This window comes from Helicoverpa armigera, chromosome 5, assembly GCF_030705265.1.
Source record: "Helicoverpa armigera isolate CAAS_96S chromosome 5, ASM3070526v1, whole genome shotgun sequence".
In the NCBI taxonomy this organism is placed as follows: domain Eukaryota; kingdom Metazoa; phylum Arthropoda; class Insecta; order Lepidoptera; family Noctuidae; genus Helicoverpa; species Helicoverpa armigera.
In genome coordinates this window covers 4,036,681-4,060,883 of record NC_087124.1, presented here as the reverse complement: position 1 = coordinate 4,060,883, position 24,203 = coordinate 4,036,681, and the positions used below count along the sequence as shown (strand labels likewise).

The 24,203-nt window shown below is 33.5% G+C and overlaps 1 protein-coding gene, 1 long non-coding RNA gene and 1 other non-coding gene across 3 annotated transcripts; 2 read left to right on the top strand and 1 right to left on the bottom strand.

Moving 5' to 3' along the window:
• The first annotated feature begins 9,458 nt into the window (after nucleotides 1–9,458).
• Nucleotides 9,459–17,124, top strand: LOC110379272 (uncharacterized). Its single transcript, XM_064034609.1, has 6 exons — nucleotides 9,459–9,630; nucleotides 12,984–13,126; nucleotides 13,576–13,670; nucleotides 15,071–15,204; nucleotides 15,810–15,959; nucleotides 16,643–17,124. The coding sequence occupies exons 1-6, from the start codon at nucleotides 9,552–9,554 to the stop codon at nucleotides 16,795–16,797; spliced, it is 756 nt and encodes a 251-aa protein (XP_063890679.1). The 5' UTR covers nucleotides 9,459–9,551; the 3' UTR covers nucleotides 16,798–17,124.
• A 1,660-nt stretch (nucleotides 17,125–18,784) lies between these two features.
• LOC126053620 (uncharacterized) lies at nucleotides 18,785–20,276 on the top strand. Its single transcript, XR_010276465.1, has 2 exons — nucleotides 18,785–19,258; nucleotides 19,365–20,276. It is a non-coding gene; the product is annotated as an uncharacterized LOC126053620 (transcript).
• Nucleotides 20,277–20,418: 142 nt separating this feature from the next.
• On the bottom strand, nucleotides 20,419–22,347 carry LOC135116897 (uncharacterized). Its single transcript, XR_010276464.1, has 7 exons — nucleotides 22,290–22,347; nucleotides 21,752–21,976; nucleotides 21,475–21,647; nucleotides 21,351–21,404; nucleotides 21,056–21,118; nucleotides 20,845–20,980; nucleotides 20,419–20,633 (listed from the first exon to the last, which is right to left on the bottom strand). It is a non-coding gene; the product is annotated as an uncharacterized LOC135116897 (long non-coding RNA).
• Nucleotides 22,348–24,203: the final 1,856 nt, after the last annotated feature.

Below are 24,203 nucleotides of genomic sequence, written 5' to 3'. Positions count from 1 at the left end.
TTATCTTGACCTATCTAACCCGAGAAATAATTTTCTTGTCAATCATAGTGACGCGCGAAGGATCTCTATTCATATTGATTCAAATTGTAATCAATAAAACTCCTTTTAAGATCCTTATCGTAAGAGATATTAGACATTGTTTGATGTAGGTCAAGTTAAAGTATAGGTGTATATCAAGGCAAACACATAGTTTTAAAATATTGTATTCATTCTGGATAAACAAATAGAGATCATAAACTAGACCCAACCAATCCCACCGAAATGAGAAAAGCATTACCCCGAAGTAGAATACTGCATTTTCCCAACTATGTTGAGGTCGGCTTCCAGTCTAACTGAATGCAGCTGAGTGCCAGTGTTTTACATGGAGCGACTGCCTATCTGACCTCCTCAACCCAGTTACCCGGGCAACCCAATACCCCTTGGTAAGACTGATGGTACCCCGAAGTAGAATACGTTGTAATTTTATCGTTTACCTACAGGTAAACGAGAGGAACAAGTTCAGGCGTCTATTATCTACATGAATTAATTTAGGTTTGTTTAGGCACACTAGATTTTTCATTTCACACTAAATATATGAGAATTCTTCGATTTGGTATCAATAAAATAAATGCGTCAACAAACTAAAGGCAGTTGCATTCTACGAATTTTTTTGTTCATGTCCATCAGATTTTGAGGAAAACTGCATACCTAGATTGATTTCTTAATTTAGATGCGATTATTGAGAAAAAACTAAATAGGTATCAACGCAACAGTTTTAATAGATACGTAGTTTTAAGCTTCTGACATCTGGAAAATATTCCGCAGAATACAAGTTAATGATAATATCAATGCAAATATACGCGTCAGAATATAGAATTGATTGCACTTAAATGTGGATGAGAAATAAAATGATAATTGTTATTGTTTGTTTATGTACCTACTGTGATGGCTAAAATGCAGTTCTATATGGCCTAAAAGACAATTCTTTAATTTAAAAAAATGCAAACTATATTATTTCCATAGAAGTGGATAACTACCTAGAAACACATGTTTCAGAGTACAAACACTATATCCAGTAAAAAAGTTATCTACGTAGCAACATAGAATTCAATTGCTGGAAAAACCAAAGTTTAAAATCCACTTTTTTACTAAAAATATGAGAGCTAACTAAACACTATACCTACGAGTTTTTTACAATTTGTGCTTGCTTTGTTGACTAGTTCACTAGTATAGGATACATAAAGATTTAAATGATTTAAATTGTACTCGTATGTAAAGAAAAAAAAGATTTCACAATACTTTTCATGTGTCTTTCTGTAGAAGTCGATGTCTGCAGGTCTGTTGACTGTATTTATTACCATAAATTACCATTACCTAAGCACATTTTTTTCCAGTAAAAATGTAATGTGCATGTGATTACTGATTACCTACAAATTACAAAATAAGAAACTACTTCTCGAACTTTTATTTTACAAACTGAAAACAATAACTGAAACATTTGATAAATGAATACCTTCATGCGTATTAATATTTATCACTTTTTCGTAGTCTTTGTAATGAGACGATTACCATGACACATGACGAGCTGGCTGTTTAGTCAATGTCTTGACCAAGGCAACTAGGAAGAGAATTGTGCATTACATATTCACTTGTAATTAATAATAGAGGTAGGTTCCAAAGGCCTACTTGGTATTTGTAGAAGCATTAAAACTGGCAGTCACACTTGCGTTCTGAGGGAACTAATTATTGCACCCGGATAAAACTTAACTTGTGTTTTTTCTTAGGCTTTAGCAAGACCCAGTACACCCAGTACCTTTATTTAAATCAGTTCAGTAGTTTTGGCCTTTTGGACAGACAGACAGAGTAATATGGAGCAAGCAAATTATAAAGGTGCTTTCTAATTTATTGAGTATCTAATTCACGCAAAATGATTCCGGTGTAATTTTCCTTGTCCTTATTTTTATCAAATGCTTTTTTCTGACGTCAATCATTTATACGAGGTACTTATCATATGTAGGATTGGTATCATTTGATAGCTGATGATGCAGAGAAAACCTAATGAAAACTAGTTCATCATACATATTACTGGAAACTGATATAACAGGAAATGTTAAATTAAATTCCATGAAAAATACATTTTAGTGAGATATGAAAATGTGAACTCTTCACCCTTATTTACCTTTCAGCACTCGTATGTGTGTTGTACTAAAGTTCACGGATCTAGCTAGGTTAACATTGTTCTCGAAGAAAATCAGCCATCTGCGCAGGATATCATCAAATGAAACATATACTTTCTAAAGAGAAGTTTACATGCACTGTTTACATTTGACCACAACTAGGCATCCCTGTATCTGGGAAATAATCGCTTAGTAGACACAGTACAAGTACTCTCTATTCTCTCACTCTCATAGCCCGTTGAGACGGCAATCCGACACGACCGGAGAGAGATCAGCCGCTGGACTGACAGCTTGATTTTCCCCCTAAGGTACGTTCTGATTCTAGAAGCGTAAGAATTTTTGATACTTTTGATGAAACATACTTTGAATGCATCGAACCCATAAAGTAAATAACCACTAGAGAGCGCACTCGCCAATTTCTTCTAAGAACACGACTCACCACTGCGGGCGGGGGGACGCGGCATAATCCGCGGCTACTATTGGTCAGTTCACGGTCGCTACTAAAGGATCGTACTGATCGTAGCCTTATAGTACGCGCAAAATCACTAACTTTTGGCGAGCGTCGGGGCACTGTATGCGCAGTCAAGTGGTTTTATAGTCTTTGATCGAACCATATAAGAGTTACAGTTGTCATGTTAGTGATAAAATGCACATATAAGTAAATGATTAATTTGACGATGAAGTTATGTAAAGTAATCATTAACACAACTATGAAATGATTAAGATAGTTTAATATAGTAATAAAAAGCAATGACGACGGCGAGATTTTTTATAGATCGTCGTACAAAAACATAGAACAAGTTATTTTTGTAGTACAATAATTCATTTGAGAGATATACATTCTAACTTAATACATATGTATGTGTTGGTAAACAGCCAACGGTCTTTTGTGGTTACCTTGATAATGAAAATATGCAAATAGCCATAAAGTACTGCAAGTCTAGGTCAAATCGATCACTTCCTAACTAATATTAAAATTTACATTGAGAGTAATCAAAGTTGAAAATTACCTGTTTTGATCCGGATTTCATAATTAAAGCCTAATTTTAGATTTGTATTTGAGAAGTATAATTTTAAATACATACTTGACAAGATATTAATAATCCGTTTATTTATTGCATAACCTTTAAATACATTTTAAAAATAAATCCAAACAAGGTTCAAAGGTGGATTAAATATAAACATCACTGGGTCTTATGGAAAAGAAAATAACAAACGTGATTTCATAATAATTATTTTGTACTATAAACAACAGATACTTGATCATAACCACAAAAAGCAATCTACATATTTATATGGATATCTATGACGTCAAGAAATTGGGGAAATCCCATCGATCAAATTATGCCTACTGCCGTGACTGATCCTGCAGCAACAACTTTTTTGATAGGTTTGTCGAGCAAGTAACGATGTAATAAACAAATGTCGTCTTGGACATGAAACAGCTTTTCGTTTCATATAAAATCAGAATAAAAGTTGTGAAAGTTCCGTATATAATAGGTATGTATATTTGCGGATAATTTTCCCGAATACGTTAAGTAGACTAGTTTCATCTCTTCGATAAAGATTGAACTAAGTAGATATTAATCTAGTTTTGCTAAATTAACGGAATAAATCAATGTATTGATTTTTATTTAACCTGTTTATGCCAACTTTTAACTGGGTATTTAATTTTGTAGTTATTTTAATTCAAAGTTTGATACATATGCAGACAAACAACCTTAACTTGGTTCTGTACACAAAATATAGAATTTTAAGGAAAACTACACAAGATAATAGACGAATGCATTTAATTCTTTTTGTATTAAATGGCATGACGTCAATAACTCACACAATGATAGTAACATTGCACTTTGTTGCAACGTTTTTTTTCGCAAAATTTTCGTAAGGTCAAGGTTTTGGGAAACTGCTGCGTCCGTAGTAAATTATTAATCTATGTCTAGATAAAATGAAAAGCTCTGGAGTTTTTTTTATCTCAAATTAAGTAGTTCTCTTTGGTTCTTAAGAATCGAGGTGTATAAATAAAATATGCATTGTGACGAATAGCCAAGATGTTTAAAAATAAGTACGCATTGACGAATAGCCAATTCTGTTTCAAATGTCATCACTCAGTATCTCAAAAAAGTGAGTTATGAGAATTCACTTGAGATTCTACTTGTTTATGACGCTTTAGATTAAATTATCTACACGGATCTTCAAGAGTGGACATGTTCTATCTTAGTGAAACAGTGTATTCTACGATGTTATTTTTGATCATGCCATGAAAATTAATGTTTTATTATATTAAGGTGAATTTTATTAGATCAAGAAAATTTTACCATTATGCGATGATTATATTAGTAATTATTTTGAACCGAATTCCCAAAACGGAGGTAAGGACCTCTTCCTTTCCTCCTTTTCTCCTCCATTGTATTTTTCAAAAATAACTTTATCATCAATAGATTATTGTCTACTTTGAGCATTATTTACTATTTCTTTTCTTTTGTGAAATGTTTTATTTACCTCAAAATCTGTACATTATATTTTAAAATAAACTAAATCTATATTTACATAAAAAAAACTTAAAACTAATTATTTACTAAAATTATTTTTTGGAATACAACTTATTTACAAAAAAAAAAACTTATTTACACCTATTTATAATATACCTAATGTCACCTGGATGCTGGAACTTGAAAAGTTAATCCTACTTAACATTATATTTAATGTCAAGTGCGATATTTATTTAATGGAAAATTAAGATTTGCATAAAGATATATATATATAATTGAATTAGGTTTATCTAATGTAGAATTATTAATTCATATGTTTACATTTGCGGAAGACCTATAAAGTAGTAAAATTACCGGTGCACTTAACTTCTAATGTTTTTGTTAAGATAAGTCTAATAAAATATAACATCATAGGAATTAATTTACAAACACTCATGTTACTTAGTAAGTATAATAAATAATGAATATGCCTCTATAGGCAAGAAAATCACTATTGATTTTCTTGCATGTTGTACGTTCGTATTGTTAATTTTTCAGTAAATCATACGGCAACACTATATTTACCTACAAATAGTTGCATTTGCCACAAGATAACAATGGAATAACACGCTTCTTAAAAAACGATTTAATTACACATTAAAAGGTACCTCCATAATTAATTTCAAAAAAATATTCACACGCTTTAGTAAAAACAATGAGTTAAAAATAATCAAGTTTGGTATGATCTTGTACCATGGTTTATAGTAAAGTAGCCGTTTTCCCGCGATTTCGACCGTGTCCCGTGGTAACTACTGCCCGTAGCAGGATAGAATATAGCCTATGTTACTCGGGAACAGTGCAGCTTTCCAACAATGAAAGATTTTTTTAAATCGGTTCTGTAGTTTACGAGAATGGATACATATTTAACAAAACAAGAAGAACGTAGTTAATCTATTGAAAAGGTGACTACATTGACAATACACAGTTTATACATATATTGACAGTACACAGTTTCAAGAAAGTTTAACTATTTCAATGAAAAATTAATCATAAACGGAATAATAATATAAATACTGCTTTTATATATTCGTTTTATAAACTTGTAAATATCTTCGTGGTAAATAAATACAGATTCCCTGCTGGCAGAAAAATTATAAATATGTCCTGGTCTGAATTCGTAGAAACGTATGTTTTTCCATAGCCTACTACACTATTTGTCCTATCCTAAATATAACGACTGTTTATAAAGTCAAATTCGACATTAGTTAAAAATAGCTAACCGAAACAAGTTTATTATTACACATAAACAATTTTGCCGTGGTTTTTGTTACTATGTTTTTGCTAGAAATAGTTAATTGTAACTTGCTGTGATGAAGTGTTTTCTCATGTGTGATGGGATTTCTAGAATATCTGATGGGTATGGGGCGTAGAATTCTAAATAGGAGGTCCTATGTGAGGCCGGCAAAGGATTACATGAGCGAAAATAGGTAACAGAAAAAACAGATCAAGTTTTTAAAACTGAGTCACTCGCACTGAGTGACTAATCAGTTTATATGGTAATTATTTTTAATTTTATTGAAGGTTTTTGGCGAAGTCAACTTTTATAAATGCTTTCTAGATATTTACATTTCTATATAACGTGTCGAATCTTTGGTATCAAAACTGCCTAGCCATTACCCAACTAGGTATGTACTCAGTTATCCGGGCAAACCTCAGCCTTCATATCTGACAACCAGCCTTTTCGTAAGGCTGGCCTCTTCGTACACGTAGCAACCGCTAAAGATGTTCATCATCATCTTCTAAACAATCAATCTATGCTAATATTATATAGCTGAAGAGTTTGTTTCTTTGTTTGCTTAAACGCGCTAATCTCAGGAACTACTGGTCCGATTTGAAAAATTCTTTCAGTGTTAGATAGCCCAGTTATCGAGGACGGCTATAGGCTTTTATCCGGCTTCGTGCAGAGGTTCCCACGAGATGTGGGTGAAACCGCTGGCAGAAGCCAGTCATAGATTAAGGAATAGGTGTGATATGTTGTTTATATTTACGAGTACATCAATTTCAGGAAACATCGAGTACCTACATGGTCCGAGGTGTTTACAGCTAATTCAGTAATTATTTCAACTTTACGCTGTGCCTACCTATATAATCATTATAATTGTTGTTTTTCGTGGTTTTTTCATGAGGGCCTGAAAATTTTCACAAAAATAAAATAAACAAAGTTTTTGTTGCCTGTTTTGATTGCCCCTTCAAAATGATTTCAGAGATAAGACCAAGATTTAATAATTTCTATTTTCACAAAAAAAGTGGGATTATGACGAGAGGAGATTGAGGACCTGTAGGCAATAGAAACCGAAGGACATCTAGTATTGAGAGCTATTATGCTATAGTTGCTATGTCTATTAAAAGCAATGAATTATCAATTCACATCCAGTTTGATCTATCACACGTTACTATAGTGATTCGTGCAAGGACTTACAAAAGGAAACCGCGAATAAAATTATTATTATGATCGATTATACGCCATTTAATATTCAAATAAAACAACTAAACATGTTTTTTTGTAATCGCGTAAAAAGTTGCATCTTAATTCGTTGTCTAGTAATCAAATCTAGACAAGGAATAGGTTTTATTATATGACCTTAAAGTGTAATAAATAAAAATAATCGTTTATAATCTTCGGCCATAAAATATAAAAATAGATTTGTGAATTTTGTACGGATACGAAAACTACGTTTCAAATGATTTTATTTGAAAACCGGTGACTCGCTCTGGCTTCCTAATAAACCATCTTTACCTATAGGTGAAATGTGTTTTGAAACTAGTTTTGACTTAATGAGTACTTCTGTTCTTATTTTAGGGATCATTTCTTTTCATTTTGAAATTCATTATGGAGCCCGGTGTCCGACTTTAATTTTGACTGTATCTTGGTCACTTATTTTCCCATTTATTTTTATTTTCGTGATACTATAGGTACTATACCTCAACATTTGCCTAGTCTGTTTCCAAATATGTTGGGGTCGGCTTCCAATCTCACCTGATGCATCGGAGTACCAGTGTTTTACATGGAGTGTAACTCAATTGGTTTGAAGAGCTACCCGGGCAATCCCATACCCTTTGGTAAGATTGGTTGTGCGGTTGGCGTGTCCAGAAAAAAATTACTTTGATATCATGTAAATTGTTTAGATATACCTAGCATAATATTTTTATATACAGACCTGTAATGTGCTACGAATTTATATCATTAAATCATGGCTATGAATTTTATAATTAGCACCAGCTAATTAAGTTGCTTATGAACAAGAGCAGTTACTATGTGATATTCATGAGGACCACGGAAGTAGATATTAATATCTGTAAAGTATTGAAAACCGGCGACGCAAATGGCGATGACACGAACATAGGTTTCTTTCAAGAAAAGGTTTTGAAGTTAAGAGGAATCTAGCTGAAGACCGGGTTATATGATAAATGTTTTAGTAGGTCCACATCTGTCAATAATTAATTGGTTTATATTTTAGCGCTACGAAGGTTGGATGATTATAGCCTTATAATCAGGCGTCAGGCAGGAGTTAATGAAACAATTTTCATAATCTCAAAATGGCCCCGTCAATACGCCAAAATTCAGTTACGTTTGAATGATTTGAATGGTTAGATTGAAATGATTCGATTAATAGACATGTTCGATGTTCGTTATATAATTAAAAATAATAATTAATCGTTGGGTGAGGTGGAAATCCCTCCTGTATAATTCTTTATAGATAAGCAAGTACGACAATGGACCTTATTCATGAAAGCACAAGGTTTATATTAGTTCAAGCTCAAACTTTTGGCACAATTTTGTACTTTACACTTTATTTATTATGAATTAAAGTTCCAAACTGATTAATTAAACGTGATTTTAAAGTCGGTGCAAAGTTTAGTCACGTGGCCATCAATTACTGAATTAGATTTTAAAAAAGTTGTTTATAGATATTATTACATAAGCTTTGAAGGCTAGATAGACAGAGTGCTTATTGAGAAAATACGCTTTGTGTTCGTAGGTAGGAAATTAAGTGATCAATAAGACTTAAAATATAATAGTCGGAGAGAAATATTTTGATGTAAAACAGATCGTTTTTGTAAAAATATGAGTTAGTAGGTAACGTGTAGAACAATTGATTCTGAAAAATGAAATATGAACGGACAGTTTGTGTGATGTGGAAATAAATTGCACTTAATAAGGGATCAGTTCTTTTATTCTGACCTATGGTTATTTGTGTTCGTCAGGAACCCTGAAATTCAGCCGGACGTTACGGAACTGAGCAATACAAAGAAAATGATAAATGTGACTTCTTAATTTTAATAAACGAAAAAAAAAATTACGTTGTCAATACTGGTATGACTCAATTGCATATAATTCGAGATATAACATGCAAAAATGAAAAAGTTTCTAATATGAATGTCATTTTATCAAAAAGCTATTACATAATTGAATTTTAAAATATTTATGCATTCGGAAATCAAAACCTTGTTGGTGAGCATTGACATCTTTGCTTATCATTTGGTTGCACGTGTGTTAACTTAATTATACTTTATTTCGAAAAACAATGGAGAAGATTTGTACCTAATGTAATTAAACCCAAAGTTGGTCCTATTACACAACGTTAAAGGACCAGTTCCCAAGGCAGTAAACACGTCAATATTTTTTCCAAGTTTTTACGTGTAGGATTTTTTCGGCCATTTTTTATGTCGCTAGGTATTTTATAGTTACGTTTCTAAGTCTCGTCTGGTCACCTTGATTTTCGCAGCCGGTGGCGCTTGAATCTTCGTTCGTAACCGAGGTATATAATATCTTTGGTCTTCGTGCAAGGGTTAGTGAGGTCCGAGACTTCAGACGCGCTAAATAGAACTTTGTGTTAATAGAATAAATCCTCCTTAGTGAAACATGGCGTCTTCACATACATTTTTGACGTCTTCTTTTGTTTTCTTCTGTGTGATCAATGGCGGGTTATTTAAAGAAATACGTGAGTATTTGATGTTTTAATTATCAGTCATTAAATAATAGTTAAAATCTATGCATTATTTTGTTACAAAAATTGTATAGAAGGAGATTAAACAAAAAGGATTTATTTACGATTAATTTGGTAAAATAAGTCATTAATAAAATTATAAAACCAACAATAACTAGATACTTATTACATGTAAACAATGTATTCACTATCATGATCTTGTCCTACATATAATTTACCTAGTTCGGAATATGATCCTGACTGATTAAGCATTATTTTTGATTGCGTGTTATAAGTATTATGGCTATACTGAGTAGGTACTGTGATAGTTTAGATATTCATTATTATTTTTAGTTTATTTGTGGTTTTCATTAACAAACAAAGTTAGAAAAAAAAACAAAGTGAAAAATGTCTGTATTATTTTTGAGTTTGGTTTCCGATATAAGTGTCGCCATATTTTCAAAATATTAATATATTTAACATTATTTTTATTTATTTATTCTACAGTTTTAATATGGCACCGGGAAAACTTCATAATTTAAAGGTCCTATGTTCAAAGAATTGCTTATATAACCAAATACTACCTATAATAATTAAAAAAAATATGTCAAGTTATAGATACATCAATAAAGGACACTTAGAAACTGCTGGGTTAACAAACCCACTGCAATGATATAATAACTTCAATCTATAAAACCAACACCATTATAACATCAATATAAATGTTCATAATGTTTATTACTATTTATCACGACCTATTCCAAGAAAATTCATCATAAGCTCATTGTATCATATTGATATTACGATTCTATGTAAATTTTATATCATAGTGATGAAATATGCGTTGATAAATGCTTCCTTATCTGCAAGAATTTATTGAATGTGGTGCAAATTGTAGTTATACGTAGTTATATGTAGGTATATTATGTATATTAGGATACTGCCAGCGATTTCACCGGCGTCCAAAGGATACTTCTACGGGCATTCAGACAAAATACTTAGTAGCCTACGGCCTTCCCCGATAAATTACTATTTTTCAGCGACAGAGGGGCAGATCTTGAGATTAGCACGTTTAAGAAAACATGCAAACAAACTCTTAGTAACTCTTCACTTTCATAATTAATTATTATTTAGCCTTTCCCCTAACTAGTTCCCCATAACTCCTACCGGTTTCGCAAAAAAATCGAAATCTGATACAAAAATAACCTATTACATTAACATCAAGTAACTTCCGTCTATTGACCCTAAACATAAATAAATAAATTTTCCATTCGGTAAAAAACCGCTTATATTTTTTTAAGTTCAAGTTCACAGATGGATTAGAACAATTATTTTATTCAAATCGATAAGGTTCCGGGCGATAATATATTCATATAGGTAGATAAAAAATATAAATGCTTCTAGCATAATCCTTACTGACATTGAAAGGATTTAACTTGTTGTGTGCTTGTGCTAAACAGGTTATCTCTGAAACTGCTGAAAATAGTACAGGACTGTTTTCAAGAATATTTCACTGTAATTAAGATTCTGATTTTTTTATTGAGATAGCTAAGTATACTTGGAAACTTACTGGAAAACATTAGTTCATTGAACAAGGATATTATGTAGATTCTTCTAATGATTAAGCAGAATGATTTCTTATCAACGTTGTATCATAACAATATTAAGATAAGCCAATATAATACCACACTTTAGGAAACACAACTACGAATAGTGACCATATCCGTACAATACATATAATAATAAGCCATTGTCGTATATAATGTGCGGCTTGACGCGAGTAGTAAGGCATTAGACGTTGTGAAGTGCAATTACCTACAACTCATTTCATTGTATGTGTCATAGTACATGGACGTTGCAATGTTGTCAAGTTTAAGGTCTGCATGTCACTATGGTATCTATATCTTATACTAGCTTCTGCCACCGGTTTCACCCGCATCCCGTGGAAACCTCTGCACGAACCCGGATAAAAAGCCTATAGCCTTCCTCGATAAATGGGCTATCTAACACTGAAAGAATTTTTCAAATCGGACCAATGGTTCCTGAGATTAGCGCTAACAAACAAACAAACAAACTCTTCAGCTTTATAATATTAGTATAGAATGGCATCTATATTTAGAGCCTGCCTTTATATACTATGGTATATTAATATCCTACTTTTAATATTAATATCCTTATATAGTATACCTATATTAATATCCGTTTGCATGGCCGTAAAATTTGCGTCTCGTTTGGCGTTTTTACGCTCGCGTTTGGCGTATTATTTACGCCCGTGTTTTGATGCGAGGTTTAGTATGTTCTATTTTCAATGCTTCTTTTTACCGTCCAATGCCCGATGCTTGAACAAAATAGAGCGCTGGTAATAAAACAAACCGTGTTATTTTAAGGCTTTTCTGTGAATAAGCACTTTGGTTTATTACAGCGTATTTTACGGGCGAAAAAATCGCACACTGTAAGCAACTTTTAGTCAGCCGACAGTTAGTATGGGTTCATAAATATGTGCGCACATAACGATCATTTAGGTAAATACCTAGTATCAGTCCGACTAAAATTTTTCGACTATCAGGCCAGCTATCGCCCTACTGTTTAGACTCCAGTGGGTGGGTTCTCTTAGTGACATAATCACGCATGTGTTAATTGATGAGTAGCCTTTTAATGAGTTTAGTCACTTGCTATACAGGTTAATAATACGCTAGAGTTACTTAGGTTTCTGTTGTCGTATCGCATTTCGTAATCGTGTTTTTTTTTTGTTATTTCACTAAGATTCACTAAGATTGTTCTGATGTACGTAGCTACGTAGATATTAAATAGAGATTAACCTTCCCCAAGATTTGAGATGTTACTGTCCATGATAGGTCAAACAATTTATTTTTATCGAGATCTCTACCTACACAAAGATGCTTGCAAAGGATCGTGAGATATTTTGGCCATATTGCTCGCAGAGGTGCCAATAATTTAGAGCGCCTGATAGTGACCGGGAAAGTAGAAGGAAGGAGACCGAGAGGCCGAAGTCCCATACGGTGGTCTGACCAAATTACCAAAGAGCTGGAGATGCCTATGAATGTTGCAATGCATCAAGCAACAGAACGCAATAAATGGCGACATCTAGTGGACAAGATCAGAAGGAGTCACGATCCTCAGCAGTGAGGGATACGACTAAGAAGAAGAAGAAGACCTACACAACCTTAAACTTAACCTTTGTTTATTTTTCTCTTTTCAAACACAAAAGAATTATACAACGTCGAGAGTTTGGCATAACATTTTTAGGGATGAATGCAAAAGAACTTCTGTTTTTTATCAAATTAATACGCATATTAAGTGACAGTATATACATCTACATATTTATATGTAATGTTACCGTTTTCCAGCGAGTTACATCCAAGTGTGCAAGCGAGATCCTGCCACAATCAACGATTGCGTGAAGAAGTCCATCGAAGCCCTGAGACCACAGATATCAACAGGCATCCCTGAGCTGGATGTGCCAAGCCTGGATCCCTTCTTTATTCCTGAGGTTAGTAGTTCATATTAAAATTCTTCACAAATCACGGGAAACTGCTAAATCTGAGGTGACATGATTTCAACTTATTTGATAAGCTTTTAGTAATAAGAAAAACCCAATTTTTGGTAAGTGTTATGATGTTAGAAAACGTAAGTTGATTACCATTTAGAACCGAGTCGGTAGGCGTGTGAGTATTCTTGGAGGGGTTTAGGAAGTGTATGAGAGTTGGAGTATAAGCAAATAAATCCTGAAGAAATCTGTTACAATAGATTGGTTTTATACATAAGTGATGGAGGAATAGCATCGTCGTGTACTTATAGTAACCTAGTGTAGTCTTGATTTTCTTTGATACTCAAAAACTCTACTCTCAGTCCTTCAGTCAGCACCATCGTCGCAATTCTGATTCCTTCATCACCACCTCGAAGTTCCAGTTAGTCATTATCCATATGTTGACGTTTCAGATTAAAGCCCTGACAGCTGACAACACGCCTCTTCGCGCTACAGGCCACAACATCAAGGTCACTGGTGCCGGCAGCTTCGTCATCAAGAGTTTGACGTAAGTACTCTTTGTGAAACTCCAAGAAAAAGAAATGTGAATAGGGACCTCGGCGACCTGTATCTATAAAGGTTGTGCTGTTGCAAAATCCCTGTCAGAAACCTTTTTTTTTTCTTTTTGTTGTCGCTGGGCTAAAAATGCTATTACGCATCCCCTTCACATCGGGGGACGGGAGAGGGGTATGTGGGACTCCCCGGTAACGACGTTCCCGGTATACCCACTAAAAAGGCCGAATCTCAAAAAGTAAAAAATACCAAATTATTATGTACTTGGCATACATTAAAATTTGTATGTTAAATTGTAACTTTTGTGGAGATAAATCAATAAACCTGATAGTAAGGGTTTCTCCCTACGCTGGATTTCAATAACCTATTTATGTGAGGACTTGCTTACTAGAGATACGACATGGATATTGCTCAAACGGGGCTAATGTCAAATTTCCATCGCCAGTCAGAAAATCCACAGATAGACAAATTGTTGAAAACGGCAATAAGACAAACATTTGATAGATGTAGTAGATATCGTTGTGATTACGAGATTTCGATGTTTCTAGTATAGACACAATGACGGAATACTGCAATTATTTTAAATTATTAGGCAAGGTTGTGCAGTCATGATTGTCATATCCGACTCCCACAACCAAGATTTGCATACCATGAAAAAATAATGACATAAAGAAACCAACACATATGAGATTTGTTATTTTGGGGCGAATTTTTCCTTGTTGAGAATGTTTCTGATTCAATGAAAGATATTATCCTCGGAGCCTTTTTCCTAATCATGTTGAGGTCGGTTGACTAAAAACCGTCGTGTTCCGTCATAGGCCTTTTATGTACCAGGGCCGCGGTATCTCTTTAGAAAATCCAATAACCCTTGGTTAGACATTCAATGAAAGATATAAAGAAATTGATTATCTAAATTAAGCCTTTGATGATCATCATATTTCCAACATAGCCAGCGCCATCTAGTACAAGTAGCGTTAAACAAGAGCATTCATGTTACCTTGCGCACGCGCTTGTATACGACTTGATCAAGACCAGGTTGATTTAATTTACAAGTTTTAATTATTTAAGACAGATGGCATTTAAGTTAATAATAAAAATAACTGCATAATATTGTTTGAAAGTCATTGATAGAGCCTGATAAAATAGTTTTAGTAAAAACGCTCAGAAGAGTATTGCTAGAGCATCAGTAAGTTCTAATAGCAATACATATTTTGCTATACGTGTAACACACATAAATGACTACCTTGCAAAGAGAAAACTTCACAAAATTCTTGCATGCTATCAATAACCATCTCAAACCTGGTTTCATTTTTTACAAGGCCAATTAGTTCAGCGTTTTCTTATTTAAGATTCTCTTGAGTACCTAATTATATATTTTCATGTAACCCATTCCAGGGTGGACCTTGATACGTTGAAGATCAAGGCTCGCGTCCGCTTCCCCAAGCTGCACTTCGAAGGCCAGTACAAGCTGGATGGTCAGGTCCTCATCGTGCCCCTGAAGGGAGAAGGAAACCTTAATGCTGATGCTGGTGAGGACTTTTTTATTGATCTCAGGAATTTTGTGATAGGCAAAGTTACACGTACGTACAAGTACAACAACATTACATGTACGTACAAGTACAACAACGTTTTTTTGGAACTTTTTACTATGAATCCTTCTAAGAATTTACCTTAAAGAGGCAAAAGTATATAGACTTTAATCTCCACATCACTAACGTCATACTATGGTCGTCATCGCTGACGATACCATAATAAACGAAAAATATTTGCTTTACGATGTACGCCACTAAATGACGATACCAAAGATGATTTGGGCACATATTCTAAGTAAAAAATAATTATTGAAACTTTAAACAATCTAAAAGAAAATCGCAAGCAGATATTAAACCAATATAAAGTCCGATACGCCTATATTCTCTACTAGCTTCTATCAGCGGTTTCACCAGCATCGCGAGAGAACCGCTGCATGAACCCGGATAAAAAGTAGCCTATCGCCTTCCTCAATAAATGAGCTAAGCAACCCTGCAATGACTTTTCAAATTGAACTCATCGCGTTTAAGCAAATAAACAGATAAACTCTTCAGCTTTATAATATTATAATACTTATATAACATGTTCCTTCTCCATGTTCCAGTGAAATGCGACGCTGAGCTGGTGCTCCACACGCAGATCGTCAACAAGGACGGCGTGGACTACGTGAAGTTCAAGAAGATTGACACCGACATCAACATCAAGGATTACAGGGTCAAGCTTGATGGACTTTTCAACGGAGACAAGAATTTGGGTAAGTTTGTGGGAGGTTTTATTTTTATTGTATGCCTATTTACCTATTGAAATAGGAATGTTTAATTAAAGGAATGCTCTTCTTTTCAAGATAAGTATGAACACTTCAGGACATATTTTTCTTTCTATAAATACTTAAATATATTTTTCTATAAGATTCCCTTCTTGATAGTCGCTTAAAAAGGCTTCCTTAGTTAGGTCATGTATACAGGTTGATGTGTAATAAAACGACACATTCCTTAAAAGAGGGTATTTTTGAGAGTTTAACACAAACGATGTTTATAGATGAAGTTGTAGTATTAACATTCCACAAACGTCAATTGCGCTATTGGTAATGATTCAAAATATCACTATCATTCGAGTTTGGATTACATAACCTCGCTCGTGCTTGGCCCAATGTGCCACACAAAAATGTTGATTAAATACGTGCCATGTCCAAAAACTTGTCATTTTGAAATTACTATGGCAAAATAACGAACTACTCATTGCAAAAGTTTTGTTTTTGCAAATCTTCATCCTACTTTATACACATTAACTATAACGAACGGCCTTTCTTATCAACCAGTATCTGCAAATCCATTCACCGATTTTTGAGTTTGTCGCGAAAAAATCAGACAGACTTGAAGGAGATCCTTTTTATAATATTATGTAGTAATAAAACTTATTTATTATTTACTTTACCAGGTGAAGCCGCCAACCAAGCGATTAACCAGAACCGTGGCGAAATCCTGAGAGCCACCAAACCTCATTTAGAGAAGACTGTGTCCACGAACCTTCTGGAAGCTGCCAACAACGTGGTCGAAGGTCTGACGTTAGACCAGCTGCTGCCCAAACCTTAGAATAGTTCCTAATATACGTCTAACTTAGATTTATGAGCTCACTGTGATTTTTACTCGTTGATAAAAGTGTTTATATTACTCTTTTTCTACTTTTGTGACCATGTACTTAAAGTCCTACTACAAAGAAAAACTTCTGGAGTCATTTCGCCTATTATTGCGTTTAGCCGAAATGAGTAAAGACGTTTTTGAAAAGTGGTTTTGACATGTTCGGCGCAGTTTTGTAGAGAAAGGGTAATGTACTAAAAATACTATTTCATTGAATTTGTAGCGCAATTTGTATTTCGTTATTTTTTTATGACAAATAAATTATATTTGAAGTAAAATTGATTTGGTAATTTTCTTTTTATAATACTCCCATGGTACAATTTGCACAAATATCTTTATTCCGTATACATCCTGTATTGTTTTATATAAGGAGGCTTTATACATTATATAGTTAGACCTATGTGTAGTTAAGTTCTAGTGGTTTGGCCTCAGTTAAACCTTACAATATATCATTATATTTTTAAATTATGACAGGTTATATGATCTTAACCTAGAAATTAACGTCCATAATGTATAATATTAGCCTTTGATTATATATATGTCTAGATGGAGTGTCACCATACAATTCCAACATAGAAGCAGAGACAAAATTGTCATGCATGTGTGCGTGTAGGTGTCATTTCACACTGCGCGTTGACGTAAATAATGATACCAGCTTCTACGATTCTCCCATAAATAATGAAAAAAAAATAGACTAATTAAATAAGTTTGTATACATAGTGTTATTCGGTTTAACTATAATTTTATAGAAAATTGAACCTTGCTTGGCACTGCTCCTTTTGTAAGTCTTCGGCGACCTATCTTGTCGACAGTACTCATGTCCTTGCTGCGTAAGTGATCGGAACACACTACGGTATTTTTTGTTGGTGTCCACATCGCATCTCCGCGGCTTTTTTTAATGCGGTCTATCCGCTGACTCCTAACAATAGGATTACTTGGAATTCTAAAAAAATGATGTAACGTTGATTACCATAATTTACTAATCAAATAATAGTAGATAATATTTTGGAGAATCAGAAAATGTATATCCGAGCAATAAAAATAGAAATTATGCCTATTATTTTTTTCACAATGCTTAAAAAAATATCCTTTATACATAACATAAACACGTGAAGTTGGGAAAATGAAAAACAGAAACTGGCAACACTGATACAATATGGCGTGATTTAGTAAACATAATTACAAAAAACAAATATTAATTTTCTGGGTCACTTAGCCGATGATAGGTGATGTTATTGGCACTTTTTAGCCTTTCTTTATAATTCCGGCAGACTTTAATTGCACATGTCGTCATTTTACCTCTGTAATTTGTATTTTAGTTAGCGCGCGTAATACGTTTTGACAGTTAAGCGGCACGATCTGTTCTGATTGACGGGAAAGCTCATGTCGATGAACAGTACATTGACATTTTTTTCCACGCTTGCGCGCACTCGACGCTACATCTAGACATATATATAATCAAAGAATATTAGCCATAGTTCAATGTAATGGCCTTTTCTTATACTTAAAGTAATATTAGATTTTCAAGCTTTGTCAAGAAACTCTTGGTAAATATTCCAGTTGATAATTCGGTTACGGGTAGTCAGACGCTTGAAAGTCTGACCAGTCTCCAGTTTTACCAAAGGATACGGTACCAAACGGTACTTACGGTACTAACCCTTTGGTAAGGGTTGCCCAGATAACTGGGTTGAGGAAGTCAGAAAGGCAGTCGCTCCATGTCAATGCTTGTACCTTGTAGCTGCTTCTAGAAAGACTGGAAGCCGAAACCAAAATAATTGGTAATAAAGGCTACTTATTTCCTTCTCAACAGATTACTCACGTTATAAAAAAACCATCAAAACATGGTTTTATTATTACTTGAACCCACAGAACAGAATATACTTACGTATGGTTTCAGTACTAAACATGTCTAACAGTGCCTTTAATAATAACCGACTTCTAAGAGTGAGTTGCACCAACTTACTTTAACGATAACAAAACTCGAACCAACGGTCAAATCTCTGGTTAAGTCAATAATGGATTGCACCATTTTAACAATGGTTAAAATGACGTCATATTTAACGATAACCGTAACCAGTCAATTTTGGCCGGTTATCGTTATTGCTAAGTTAACAAATGTCAAAATCTTGTCAAAATAATAACCTAGTCCGTTGTTTTCTGTTGTTTTATCATATTTAAGTATAAAAAAATTAAAAATGTCTTTAGTACGTGATATTTTATGGGAATCTAGTTCTTCTGACGACGAAAATTATAATGATTTACCTAATTCTCGAAAGAAAAAAGTGTATCAACCACGTGTTAATCGATTCCTAAAATGGAATGAGCAGGAGTTCTTGGATAGATTTCGGATTTCCAAAGGTTTAGCACGAGCCCTGGCTTCTCATTTAGCACCATTGCTCCAAACCAGAACCATGAAGTAAGTGCCTGTTTAATAAAGGCTTTAAAACTATAGTGGGAATATTTGAGTCGTCCTATGTATGACTAAGGTATAACTACATAAACAATATTGTTTTTCTTTTCAGAAACTTTGCAGTTACTCCAGAGCAGCAAATAATAATGGCATTGGAATTTTACGCATGTGGTTCTTTTCAACGCTGCATTGGGGATGCTGCAGGTGTTCACAAATCTACTGTTTGTCGAATAATTCATCGAGTGAGCAGAGCTATAGCCGGACTAAGAACAGACTGGATTGCAATGCCTAAAAATATTGAGGAAATGGAAACTGAGGCCAAAAAATTTTATGAAATATGTGCATTTCCTAAAGTAATAGGAACTATAGACTGCACACATATACCAATCAAATCGCCAGGTGGTGCAGATGCAGAAACATATAGAAATAGAAAACAGGTATTTTCTCTTAATGTGCAAGTAATCACAAATGCTGAGATGTACATTACAAATATAGTTGCTAGATGGCCTGGAAGCTGTCACGACAGCCATATTTTCAACAGCAGTGTCATTAAGGGACGCCTAGAAGATGGAGAATTTGATGGTTTTTGGTTACTAGGAGACAAAGGTTATGCCAATAAACCATATTTGCTAACACCTCTACGTAATCCTGTTACAGAAGCTGAAAAACTGTACAATGAAAGTCATATTCGTACTAGAAATATTGTAGAACGCAGTTTTGGTTGTTGGAAAAAAGGTTCCTGCAGTGTCATGGAAACTCAGAACAAATACAGCAAGAGCCCAATGTGCTATAGTGGCAATGGCTGTCCTATATAATATTTGCAAGAAATTGAGAGACCCGATGCCAACATGTTACGACTCTGATAATGAATCATCAGATTCTGATGACAATGACCTGACCTCTGCATATGTTAGCCAGCATGACGAGCATAATAGGAATATGCTAATAAATACTTATTTTGATAGATTACATTAAGATAGACTATGTTTTAAATGAATAAATAAAAAAACTTCAAAAATAAAAATGCATTTTTATTTTTTTTCTCAGTAGAAAACAAAAAGTGCATGGCATTTTCAGATTCCCATAATTCAGAAAGATAAGGATTTTGATGAAATTTCTCCTATACAAAAAGTAAAATGTATCTTAAAATTTTTTTTTCTCCTTAAAATATCTATTTCAAGTTTAAGTTTATCCACTTCAAGCTTATGTTTTTCTTCATTGTGCCTCAGTAACTGGCTGTGTAATTCATTTTGGTGACTAATAGATAACTTTATCTTTTCCATCTCCAACTCATGAAGGCCATCTAAAACTGTCAGTTTCTTTTCCCTTAGTGCTTGTTTTATGATATTTTCACTCTTCCCTTGTTTTTTCTTTATGATACCTAAAATTGAAATAAAATATTAGGCTACACACTCAATAATTAAATGGCCTATTAGCGCAGTCGGTGGTAACCCTGCTGATGTACTAGATGGTGTGGGTTCGATCACCACCAAGGAAAAACACTTGTGGTGAACTCTGGTGTTTTTGTTATATATTTATCTATGTATGTAAGTACAAAGTTTGGCTATAGATTGTCATTTAAAAATACTTACGACTTAGTTGTGGTGCTACTGGTCTCTTTAGTGATGAATGTGGGGCACTAGCATCAAAAACTTCATCTGGGACAATATTTTCAACATTATCAAAACTTTTGTCTTGATCTGTAATAATTGTGTTGACTACAACATCCTGCAAACAAGTTAATATAATTAATTAATGCATCTAATCCAAATACATATTAAATAATTTGGAATACATAAATACCTTGAGTATATTGGGCATGTCATGTTGAATTTCACTATCAGTATTTGTGTCTAGTTTCACTTTCTGTAAAACATTGCTTTTATTATTAATCTTTTCAATTTATTACTAAATCTAAACAGCAGATTGGTGGCAAATAGTTTTGAATAAATAGTGCAATTTATTTATTTTAAAATTTTTAAACCTACAAGCTTAGTACTTATAAGTTTTATCACAATCACTAAATATTTGTGATGATATGTAGATAACAGGGTCTAAAAATAATCAAATTATCTTTAACAATTCAAACCCTCATTACTTTTTGTATAGGAGGAATTTCATCAAAATCCTTATCTTTGTGAATTATGGGAATCTGAAAAAAAAGAATATATTTTATAGTATCTCCTTTACACCTTATTTATAATCTGCAATAATTTACTCACTGTAACAATGGAATTTGGGAAATAATGTCATCATCATATATAGCCTCATTTCCATCAATAGATCCAGACATAATGGATCTTAACCAATCAGTAGCATCTTCTGAATCTGGAGGAAGTGAGGGAGGATTTCCTCCACCTGTGCGTCTCATTTCCTGACGTTCTCTACTTGCTACCTGCAAAATATAATTTCTTTGTTATAACATTAGACATAAATTGATTCATGTTTTAGAAGGTGAGATTAGTTCACTTCCAAGCAGCGGAAAGTAGGTAGAATTACCTTCTTTGCAGATCTTTTCATATTTTCAAATTTATATTTTAGCTGCTTCATGTTTCTAGGTACTTGACCAACAGCATTAAATTCCTTTGCGATGCAGTGCCATGCATGGTCTTTTTGTTTTGTACTACTCCCATCAGTTTTTTTACACATAAGTACATTTTATATTTGTCTACAAGTATCTGCAATCGACTAATCTCTTCCTTAGTAAAATTGACACTTCTTTCCCTGTAAAATAACAAATACTTTATTCAATGTGGTAAATAACAATAGGCAGTAAGGAATATACCATGAATTTTTCATATGGATGTTTAATTATGTTATTTCACATAGTTTTTTTTTATTTATTGTATGAACAATTAAATAAAACATTTTCTAAACAATGTTGTATGAATAAAAAGTGTGGACTGAGATATTATTTTATATAGGACCTAAGTAAAACACGCTTGATTTAACTTGCATAGGCTAAAAGTTATAATGTACTAATGTAGTGGCGCACTTTTTATCAGGTATAATAAATTTAACATAAAATTAAACTCACTTTGTCTTGAAGTCATCCATTATTACTATTACAATATCCGTGCTTGATTCGGCAAACAGACGGACACAACAAAAACACAACAATCTAGACACACGGCAGTGTGTCCGCCAAGTTCGAGCAAAAAAGGCGACACACCGGCCGTGGGTTATATTACACGAACCATTTCGGGCCAAATTCGACCCCCCTGTAACTCAAAATCTATTTTATTTACGCATATCAAATTTCTAGTATCTGTTGAGACCCCCTCACTTATCTAAAATACAAAATTTCATTAATATACCTATTGTAGGTCTTGAGATATTGACGTCAGAAAATCGCTATTTTTACTATACACTCACTGACTGATTCACTGATTCACTGATTCACTGACTCACTCATCAAAAACCTAGACCACTTCCAATGGTCGTATTGACTTGAAATTTGGCATGGAGGTAGGTCTTTATGTCAAGGTAAAGGGAAAAATCTGAAAATGGCCAAGTGTGAGTCGGTTTCAAAATAATGAAGGTGTTTTATACCCGGTGTAAATTTATACCCCTAAGGAACTAATGGTCGTATTGACTTGAAATTTGGCATGGAGGTAGGTCTTTATGTCAAGGTAAAGGGAAAAATCTAAAAATGGCCAAGTGTGAGTCGGTTTCAAAATAACGAAGGTGTTTTATACCCGGTGTAAATTTATACCCCTAAGGACCTAAAACGAACTAAATTTATTTATATTTATATAATATATCTTCGAATGGTACAAAGGTTTGTATTTAGTCAAAGTAAAGTAAAAATCTGAAAACGGCCAAGTATGAATCACTTTCGAAAATAACGAATGTGTAACTTTGATCCACGAACATAATATATGATAACATGTCATGTCAGTCAGTTGGTAAATCTAGTCCATTTAGTAAATCTAGATCATTTCTTTGTAAGAAACATAGTGCATATTAAAAAATCTAAAAAATAGTATAAATGAGACATTTCTTTAACTAACTTCATCATAAGAAAAAAATAAAATAAACAACCTTACAAAAATAAATGAAATCCCACCCAAAACAAAAATGTGAAAGACTGCCAAGTTCGATAATATGGGAATGCTTCGCCTATAAAAGAAGTGAGATCTGAATAAGTACCAAGTTCCATACACATACCTCAGTTAAAAATAGTTACTTTTTAATGATGATTACTTGGCAAGTTTTAATAGAAAATTAAATACTTGATTCATTGCGTTTAGTAGGTTTATAACAAGGTGTATGAAAACTTGCCAAGTAACATCATTAAAAAGTAACTATTTTTAACTGAGGTATGTGTATGGAACTTGGTACTTATTCAGATCTCACTTCTTTTATAGGCGAAGCATTCCCATATTATCGAACTTGGCAGTCTTTCACATTTTTGTTTTGGGTTATAATAACACAAACCTAACCTCACGAAACGAGATTCGTGAAAATAAATTTGACATAAGGCTCACAGTGTTGTCATAACAAATAATTTTCCCCGTCAGTTTTTAGGGATAATTTATCTTTTTATACTGTCAACCCCATTAGCGTTAACTGTTAACAAAAAAATCATGGTGCAACAAACATTTGTAAAGTTCTGTGGTCATCGTTATAGTTACTGCTAAAATTAATCTTAACTATAGCATTAACTACGCCTGTGGTGCAACTCACTCAGTGTGCGTGACATAGTCCATTAGTGTTACATGCTTTATATAATTTTAATATAATGGAGGTTATATGAACCTACAGACGACACAATACATGTTATACAATGGCTTTTGCATGTTTATTTCAGGTGCTATTGAAATTTTGTTACTGCTTGGGATGAATGAAAATTGTATTCTGTAAACGGATTTTCAACTTTCCAAACATGTTGCCTAGGTGTGTATTTCAATTTAGTTTTTCACATGAAATTGCTCGAAGTCTGGAAGTT

What these genes read in the sequence shown, in the direction of transcription:
- LOC110379272 (XM_064034609.1), top strand. Translation starts at nt 9,552, where the DNA reads ATGGCGTCTTCACATACATTTTTGACGTCTTCTTTTGTTTTCTTCTGT. An exon ending in ATCCCTTCTTTATTCCTGAG is followed by an intron (nt 13,127 to 13,575) that starts GTTAGTAGTTCA and finishes TTGACGTTTCAG; the next exon opens with ATTAAAGCCCTGACAGCTGA. An exon ending in AAACCTTAATGCTGATGCTG is followed by an intron (nt 15,205 to 15,809) that starts GTGAGGACTTTT and finishes TCCATGTTCCAG; the next exon opens with TGAAATGCGACGCTGAGCTG.